Raw genomic sequence first — 10,399 nt, 5'->3', positions numbered from 1 at the left:
GATTAAGTTACAAATACTTAATTTAAAAATATATTTATTTACTTTTATAAAGAATATTTTCATTTATTTTACTTACAACTTTAACAATACAAAACTACCATTATCTACTTATTTTTCTTTTATTTTTGTCATATAATTTTTACATTTATTTAAATGATTATATTTATATAATCCGTGTTTTAATTATAATATGTATTGGGATATGTTAAGATTCCATATACTAAGATTTAGTATATCTTCTGTTATGTATAGTTTCCTATATACTCGGGATTGTCCATGTATATATATGAAGGCTTGTTAACGCCTAAGGGATAAGATTGAGATATTGAAACCTAATTTGTCATGGTATCAGAGCTTGAAACTAATTTTCTTTGAAGATTGATTATGATTCAAAGCTCCTCTTGTAATCGCAAGGGAGACCGGTTCTCGAACTGAAACTTGTTCTACTCTGTTTGAAACAGAGCGATGGAACTCACGACGAACAACGACCCGAAGTATAAGAAGATCTCACCATACGACCTGAGTGCTAACGATAATCCCGGCGCAGTCATCTCTCAACCACCACTCATTGGCTTGAATTATGATGAATGGGCCATAAATTTGCGTATGGCGCTCAGTTCTCGGAAGAAGTTTGGCTTCCTCGATGGGAGTATTCCGAAACCAGCGGCTGACTCACCTTACCTTGAAGACTGGATGGCAAACAATCATCTCTTGGTGGGGTGGATCAGGCAAACAATTGATCCCGAGATAAGATCATCTATATCGACGAGAGAAATAGCTAAAGATCTGTGGGATATAATTAAGAAGAGATTTTCCCTCAAAAGCGGAGCAAGATTGCAGCAGCTTAGAAACTCGCTTGCAACCTGCAAGCAAAACGGGTCAACGGTGGATGACTATTTTGGCCGACTGACAAAGCTGTGGGATGGTATTGCTGAGTGTATGAACTCAAAAACCTGCACCTGCAATAAGTGTGAATGTGACCTTAATACAGCGCATGAAAATGAAAAGGAGATACTGCGAGTTCATGATTTTTTGGTGGGGCTAGACGACTCTGCTCATGGCGTTATTAGGTCACAGATATGTGCAATCTCTCCTCTTCCAGACTTGGACAGTGTGTATCAGACAATCTCGCAGAACGAAACGTTACGTCTGAACACTACTCCAAAAGTTTCGGTGATGAGCTTCGCTACTCAAGCTCCTTCTACTCAGAAACCAGGCTCTGTTTATACGCGAGATATATTGAAATAGAGCTCGAATGACTCGTCTGGATCTCAAGGTGGACAAGGGAATCGAGATTGGCTGAAATAATGCTCGGCGTGTGGAAGGGCAGGACATGAAGCTTCAACATGCTTCAAAACCATTGGGTATCCTGAATGGTGGGGAGATCGTCCTAAATATCGAACCGACAACCGCGGTTCTCAGGCAACACCGAACGGACGTGGCCGTGGATATAATCCTAGAGCTAACGTCACACAAATCAATACGGCAGCTGTGGGATCAAGCAGCGAGCTAAATGAACATGATCGACAAGGATTGAGTGGCCTTACAGATGATCAGTGGACTACAATTCAGAAGCTTATCAATACCGGAAAATCAGCGACTAACTTGAGCGGTAAGAGTCATGATACTCTCTGGATACTCGACACTAGAGCGACTCATCATATGACTGGACAACTCGAGTTGCTCGAGGACGTTCGAGATATCACACCGGTGTCTATTATGTTACCAGCAGGCGCTGATGTAGTAACTCTGAAGCAAGGAACAGTTCGGTTGACATCACAATTTTCACTGAAAAATGTTTTCTTTGTTAACGGGTTCCATACGTATTTGATTTCGCTTGGACAACTTCTTACGGACAACTATTTGGTGGGACAAGTAACTGATAGACTTGTGGTTTTGCAGGACCGAGTTACGAGGATGCTGATTGGGGCGGGTGAACGAGAGGGAGAGGGGTTGTACCGGTTTCGTGGAATGGAGATCGTGACATCCATACATACTAAAGTTCACAGTGATTTGGTTTTATGGCATAATAGGATGGGTCATCCATCTCTTCAAGTAACTGAATGCATACCTGGAGTGCGGAAGTCATCTAATAGTAGTAGTAATGAGCTTTCTGTTAAGAGTTGTGATATTTGTTTTCGAGCTAAACAAACTTGACGGTGTTTTCAAGACAGTTTGAATAATGCAAAAGATAATTTTAATTTGAGTCATTGTGACTTATGGGGTCCGTATAGAACCACAGCGTTTTGTGGATCTAGATATTTCTTGACGATTGTAGATGATCACTCTCGAGCTGTATGGTTATATCTCCTCGCAGACAAAACGATGGCACCATTGCAGATTCGTAATTTCATAGCTATGATAGAACGCCAGTTTTTTAAACAGGTGAAACGGATTCGAAGTGATAATGGAACTGAGTTTATGTGTCTTACACGATTCTTTCAAGAAAAAGGAATCGTACATGAGACATCTTGTGTCAATACACCGCAACAAAATGGATGTGTCGAACGCAAGCATCGACATATATTGAATATTGCGCGAGCTCTCAGGTTTCAGGTGAATCTACCTATTGAGTATTGGGGAGAGTGTGTACTGACATCAGCTTATTTGATTAATCGGACGCCCTCTATCTTGCTGAAGAACAAAACACCATTCGAAGTGTTGTTTGGTCATGCACCGGGTTATAAGCATTTACGAGTTCTTGGGTGCTTGGCGTATGCCCATAATGGAGATCACAAAGGTGATAAGTTTCCTACACGTAGTAGGCGGTGTGTATTCTTGGGGTATCCATATGGGAAAAAGGGTTATAAGTTGTATGATCTGGATCGAAAGGTCATATTTGTTTCGCGAGACGTTGTTTTTCAAGAAACAACATTCCCGTTTGAGAGTAGTAGATTGACAAGTGGATCTGATAGAAATTTGGTGGTGTCTCCTCCAGGAGGAAATTTTGGCGGTGAGGAAGATGATGATGGACCGCCAGCTCCAAACAATGCTGATATTTCTCCGACTGCGATGGATAGTCAAACAGAGGAAGCCACATCTTTGCATAATGAGGCATCTCCAGCTCAAGAGGCAAGCTCTAATAAACCTCTAGGAAACGGATGTCGACAGAAGTATAGGTCTACACGACTTAAGGATTATGTTGCTCAAACAGTAACCACAAAACAACCTCCTTCTCTCTCGACAACAACACTCACTCCTCAGCCATCCTCAGGTACGAAATATCCTATTTGTAATTTTTTTTCGTGTGACCGTTTTCACAGAAACACTTGGACTTTGTGGTGGCTTTATCGGCAATCATGGAACAACGATCCTTTATTGAAGCAATGAAAGATGAGAAATGGGGTGTTGCAGTTGAGTCCGAGATTACATCGTTGGAGGTAATGGCGACTTGAGCATTTGCCTCCAAGAAAGAAAGCACCTGGATGTAAATGGATTTTTACGATAAAGTATAATTCTGATGGTACGATTGAGCGATACAAAGCTCGTCTGGTAGTATTAGGGAATCACCAAGAAGAAGGAATTGATTATATGGAAACATTTGCACCTGTGGCACGTATGACTGCAGTTCGTCTCTTTCTTGATATTGCGGTGAAGGAAAATCAGGAAGTGCATCAGATGGATGTCCATAACGCCTTTCTTCATGGAGATCTACATGAAGAGGTCTATATGAAACTCCCACCAGGGTTTAGAGATAAAGGAGAAACACGAGTCTGTAGACTTCAAAAGTCATTATATGGCTTAAAGCAAGCTCCTCGGTGCTGGTTTACGAAGCTTGCTAATGCTCTCCGAGCATATGGGTTTAAGCAGTCACGATCTGACCATACATTCTTTGTCTATGTTAAGCAAGGAGTTCGACTGCGTATATTGATTTATGTTGATGATTTGATTATCTCTGGCACGTCGCCTAAGGATATTCAGTTATTTAAGGACTACTTGGCAACTTGTTTCAATATGAAAGATCTTGGACCAGTTAAGTATTTTTTGGGATTGGAAGTAGCACGCAGTAAGGAGGGTATTTATCTTTGCCAGAGAAAGTATGTGTCTGATATAGTAGCTGAAGTAGGTCTACTTGGATGTCGTCCGACGGGTTCTCCTATCGATCAAAACCATAAGCTAGCAAAGGCGGATGGAGCGTTGCTTGCTGATCCACAAACATATCGAAGGCTGTTGGGGCGTCTTATATATTTGTCAGCTACAAGACCTGATCTTGCATATTCTATTCATGTTCTCTCACAATTTATGCATGCACCGCGAGCTAAACATTGGTTGGCTGCACTGAAGGTAGTTCGTTATCTGAAAGGGACGATTGGGCAAGGTATTTTGCTTCGAGCTGATTCACCAATGCATTTCACGGGGTGGTGTGACTCTGATTGGGGATCATGTCCTCTCTCACGAAGATCTATAACGGGATGGATAGTTCAGCTTGGAGACTCACCGATATCATGGAGGACACAGAAACAAGACACTGTATCGAGATCATCGGCGGAAGCCGAGTACAGATCAATGGCAGAGCTGACTGCGGAACTTAAAGGATTGCAAAATCTTTTGGATGACTTTGGTATTCGACATAAAGGACCAATGTCGATAATGTGTGATAGTAAACCAGCTATCCATATTAGTAACAATCAGGTTTTCCATGAGCGAACTAAACATGTAGAATCGGATTGTCATTTTGTTCGAGATGAGATTGTTTGAGGATTTGTCAAACCATTTCATATTTCTACGAAGAATCAACTGGCTGATATACTAACGAAGGCATTGGGACGAAAGGAGTTTGATGCTTTTCTTATCAAGTTGGGCATTCAAAACTTGTATGCTCCAACTTGAAGGGGAGGGGGGTATTGGGATATGTTAAGATTCCATAAACTAAGATTTAGTATATCTTCTGTTATGTATAGTTTCCTATATACTCGGGATTGTCCATGTATATATATATGAAGGCTTGTTAACGCCTAAGGGATAAGATTGAGATATTGAAACCTAATTTGTCAATATGTATTATGCAAATATATAGTAATATAGTTTAAATATGTATACTTGTGGAAGAGATGCATATTTCATTAAATTCTAATGTCTTTCGTATTTTGATTTTAAAATTGTAGTCATATGGTTTTAGAACAGTAACATATATTTCGTAAAAATTTGAAGTAACATGTATTTGGTTAAAATTGTAGTAACATGTATTTCGTTAAAATCTAATGTTTTTTATATTTTGATTTTGTTAAATTTTTAATTTATTATTATATTTATATATGGTATGTTTTGATATATTTCACAGTAATTTTTATTATTTAAATATATACTCTTTTTTATTCAAACTGTTGTTACCATTTAAACTTATAATAACTGTCTGATCTATTTGATCTGTATTTCTCCGGCATGATCTTTGTATCTCCAGCATAATCTGTTTTATCTCGGTTTACTCCACTAGTATATCTTATCTATTCTAGAAGTGGTCTGGGGAATCGACTGCGTGATGTGCAATTTTCCTGTATACTAATAATACAATGGCACAAGAGAGAGAGAGCCATAGAAAAACCCGTGACCTTTACCTGCATCCCCCTTTAGATTTTCCCTCTCATTTCCTCAACAATATTCACTATGACAAACACATTTAGTTTATCTTTACATGTTTATTAAATGTGTATATATGATCAAAAAGAAGGTTTAAATATGTATATATGTAACTGCAACCATGCTTCTTTATATAAACTAGCTTAAGACTCACGCAATTGCGCGGAATTAATATTATATATAAAACTAATTTTTATCTATTATTATTTATTTTTATTCATTTACGTATTATGTATATAATTAAATTAGATTAAAGACATAAATCAAAACAATACATCTTGTTTATTTACGATATTTGTTTTGGTAAATAAATAAAATGATTGTTTTGATTTATTTTATATGGTATATAACTAAATTTTAATGACATGTACATAGATATATAGTATATTTTAATATAAATATTTATTATTGAGAATTCATACTCATATGATAAACACAAAGTTTCTAATGTGCGATTTTTTAATACAAATTTCGAAATTAAAATATTAAGGTTTCAATATTTTTTCAATACAAATTTAGAAATTATCATATTTAAGTATTTTTCTATGTTATATAGTTTAATTTTAAACTATACTAATATGTAATATGAATGTAGTAAATGAGATTTCATATTCATATAATTTATGATCATTTGTATCTTGTTATTACCAATAAGACATTGATCACAAAAATTTTAGTGTGAGACCTTTAACGTTTTTAATAATTTATAGCCGTTTTAAAAATCCAAAATATAACATATAAAAAAAATTTAAATTTTTATTATGTGGTTAATGTGGTTGTTTAATATCTTTTAATAATATAAAATTAAACAAAAAAAACTAAGATACAAAAGTTATTATCAAATATTTATTATTCATAATCGTTAATTGTCATATATAAGTTAATCATCTTAGGCAATTTCGTAGCTTTTATTTAAAGAAAGTGCGGGAATATTTTTTTATACACTATTTATCAATTTAATTGTTAGTTTAATAAAAAGTATAATATAAGTTTAGATGGACTAAACTAATTTTTTAATAATTCTGAATTTCATTTTCACGGTGAAACATGGCTAGAAAAATAATGTTGTAATGTTTTTCGATGAATATATATGTGACGACGTATATGGATTTTCGTTTCATTAATAACTCAATTTTAATTTGGATGATCATCTCTAATGATCTCTTCTCTGATATATTACTTGTCTCGGCACCGCATCGTTGTTACATCGCCACCTAGCTACGACTACGTCGATGAGTTCAATGTAACTCAATAATCATAAATGACAGCAAAAGACAATACTTCAGCGCAAACAGACAAAAAGGGTTAAATATTTGTCAGCTTCATATGAAAATACTAAACCATTCCAAACTCAAACATCCCTAAATTCTCATTATACAACACTCTCTTTCATTCTCCAACTTGTAAAACATATCTCCCTAAATGGAATCAAATACTCTTACCACCTCTTCCATCTCCTACACCAAACCTCTTCCACCGCTCTTCCCAACGGCGGAGCCACCTTCTTACATCCTCCGCAACATCTCCCTCACCTCTCATCCTTCCCAAATCCTCGCCATCGTTGGCCCTAGCGGTGCCGGAAAATCAACTCTTCTCGACATCCTCGCCGCAAGAACCTCCCCAACCTCAGGCTCTATCCTCGTCAACTCTCTTCCCATCAACCCTTCTTCTTACCGCAAAATCTCCTCATACGTTCCTCAGCACGACGCCTTCTTCCCTCTCCTCACCGTCTCCGAAACTTTCACTTTCTCCGCCTCCTTACTGCTCTCAAAAACCCCATTAGAAACCTCCAATGCCGTTGCTTCTCTCTTACAAGAACTTAACCTAACGCATCTCGCGCATACAAGACTCGCTCAAGGCCTATCCGGTGGTGAACGAAGGAGAGTTTCTATTGGCTTAAGTCTTCTCCACGATCCTGGATTCTTACTCCTCGACGAACCCACTTCCGGTTTAGACAGTAAATCAGCTTTCGACGTTGTTCAGATCCTCAAGTCCGTTGCTACGTCACGACAAAGGACCGTGATCTTGTCCATCCATCAACCTAGCTTCAAGATTCTGTTTCTCATCGACCGCTTGTTACTACTCTCCAAAGGAACCGTTGTATACCATGGAAGGCTTGATTTGCTCGAAGGTTTCTTGCTCTCCAAGGGATTCACGGTTCCTCCTCAGCTAAACTCACTCGAGTACGCTATGGAGATACTTCAAAACCTCCATGATCCGCACGAGAACGCCGACATTGTTCTCCCTGGCCCTCAAGAGCCTCAAAAGCAGAACACAAAACAGAGCTATAGAAGCTCGAGGATCACTGAAGTAACCCTACTTTCTAAAAGATTCTTGAAGATCATATACCGGACAAGGCAGCTGCTTCTTACCAACATCTTAGAAGCTCTTATAGTAGGTCTTGTCTTAGGCACTATATACCTCAACATTGGAACTGGCAAAGCGGGAATCGAGAAGCGGTTCGGTCTTTTTGCCTTCACCCTCACGTTCCTCTTATCATCCACCACGCAAACCCTACCAATATTCATCGATGAACGTCCCATTCTTCTCCGAGAAACCTCGAGTGGACTCTACCGACTCTCCTCTCACATTCTCGCAAACACACTGGTTTTTTTGCCTTACTTGCTCCTCATCGCAATCATCTACTCTGTCTCTCTTTACTTCCTTGTAGGTCTCTGCCTTTCGTGGCAAGCTTTTGCCTACTTTGTCCTCGTGATCTGGATCATTGTCCTGATGGCAAACTCCTTTGTGCTTTTCTTGAGCTCTCTCGCACCTAACTATATCGCTGGAACATCGCTAGTGACCGTTCTACTCGCGGCTTTCTTCTTGTTCTCCGGTTACTTCATCTCTAAGGAGAGTCTTCCTAAGTACTGGCTCTTCATGTACTTCTTTTCGATGTACAAGTATGCGTTGGACTCGCTTCTGATAAATGAGTACTCGTGTCTGGCCAATAAATGCCTTGTCTGGTTTGGGGAAGGCGACGTGAAAGGCTGCTTGCTTACTGGAGGTGACGTGTTGGAAAAGAAAGGGCTTGATGAGAGACAGAGATGGACTAATGTTTATGTGTTGTTAGGGTTCTTCGTACTATATCGTCTTTTGTGCTTTCTTGTTCTACTCAAAAGGGTTTCAAGTTCCAGGAGATGATTTTTCTGTTATCATTTTTTTTTTTTTGCTTAATTTATGTAAGGGTTTTTCTTGTTACTTCAGACTTCATGGTATACATACACAAAGAGGCAATTTATTGATGAAATAGTTAAATTGTAAATTCCATTATCTACAATATTTCCTTTCGTTTTGTTCACTGTCTTGTTATGTCTTTGTAAGCCAAGTATCAATCTCTAGGCTACCTAGTAAATATACATATACGAATACCAAGAGCTCCACCTGATGTCACGAGTGTGATTGACTCACTAATCACCTCAATAATGATGGTATCAATCATACTCGATAGAGAGAGAGAGAGAAAGCTTACGTTGGGCCAAGAAATAATAGAGAGAATCAATTGGATTAGGGGATAGGAGAGCCATGTTCGTGTATTTTGTTGCTTGGACAAAAAAGAGATCGTCACGGACTCACGGGTCCACATGATCGTCATTTTCTTTGAAAAGCAACACTAGTTTATTGTTCTTAGAGTATGTCCAAAACAACACTTATTAGCAATTCTCAGTTTTGATTTGGATTCAAGATCTTGACCTCCGTTCAGCTATTTTGCGTTAGTTTACTAATATTGTTCTACTTGGCGTACTTTAACTAATGTTTATTTTCATCTATTACTGTTGTAGATCCTGGACTTTACTTTGGGACAATCATACTTATTGCCCCCCGCTATCCAAAAAAAAAACTGAGCTATTTTGTTTTTGGTCAGCAAGGACGTATTGGTTAACAAGGAGGAATTCATGATGTTGACAAAATAAGAATATGATATAATTAGTATTTTTATTATATGGTCAAGTTGACATACAAAAGGCTGCTTTCTCGTTTGTATTCATGAGTTCACGGACATGCATGTTTCATTGGTCGTCCGTGAACTACTTTCTCCGAATCTCATTTTTGTTTAACAACAATTTTTGTCTGCGCCAAGCTGGCTTTCTGACTTGATCACAACTCAAATCCCTTTTTTTATTACTACTTTTAGAGGCTAACTATACAAAACTTAAATCTCAAAACTCAAAGGACAAAGGTGTACCATGCTTTGATCTCAGAGTTGGAGAGCTTGAATTCAAATCAAGAACAGGGTACATGTGTTGGGGACGGTATCAGGTTTGCTAAGAGCATGATTATTGGGGGTTCTTAGGGTGGAGTTCTTAGCGGAAGATAAGAACTCCACCCTAAGAACCCGTCTCTTAACTTTTAACTAAGAAAAGCTAAGAAACCGTTTTTTAGCTTTTTTAGTTAAAAATTAAGAGACAAGTTCTTATCTTCTGCTAAGAACCTCACCCTGAGAACCACCTGATAATCATGCTCTAAGAGCAACATTAACGGTTACAACCCTACTAAAGTTTTAAAACAAAAAAAATAATACTATTCTAAAGATTTAGTTATATAAACCCAATTAAAATCCATGTTCGGAACTACGCCAGGCGCTAGTCGGGCGGTAACTCCGGGCCTATCGAGTTACCGAAAAATTGGAGAGTACTCGGGGATTATGCGGAACCTAGTTTTAAATACAATTTAATATATTTATAATATATTTAGCTAATTTTAAACATGATGATACAAGTTCTTAGACATAATTATATAATTTTATATATATAATTTTAAGCAGTCTCTTTTTGATTCGTAAATGGTGGGTTTGGTACGAAAAAAATCCCTAAATGTAGTA

At 37.8% G+C, this 10,399-nt stretch overlaps 1 protein-coding gene across 1 annotated transcript; it reads left to right on the top strand.

Moving 5' to 3' along the window:
• The first annotated feature begins 6,572 nt into the window (after window positions 1-6,572).
• Window positions 6,573-8,883, top strand: LOC106351518 (ABC transporter G family member 4). The gene has a single exon (XM_013791305.3). The coding sequence runs from the start codon at window positions 7,000-7,002 to the stop codon at window positions 8,719-8,721; it is 1,722 nt and encodes a 573-aa protein (XP_013646759.1). The 5' UTR covers window positions 6,573-6,999; the 3' UTR covers window positions 8,722-8,883.
• Window positions 8,884-10,399: the final 1,516 nt, after the last annotated feature.

Source organism: Brassica napus, chromosome C1 (genome assembly GCF_020379485.1).
Source record: "Brassica napus cultivar Da-Ae chromosome C1, Da-Ae, whole genome shotgun sequence".
Classification (NCBI taxonomy): domain Eukaryota; kingdom Viridiplantae; phylum Streptophyta; class Magnoliopsida; order Brassicales; family Brassicaceae; genus Brassica; species Brassica napus.
Note: the sequence above shows the minus strand (reverse complement) of the source record. Positions and strands in the feature narration are given on the sequence as shown.

Excerpts from the sequence above, each read along its gene's own strand:
- LOC106351518 (XM_013791305.3), top strand. The coding sequence starts at position 7,000 with ATGGAATCAAATACTCTTACCACCTCTTCCATCTCCTACACCAAACCT.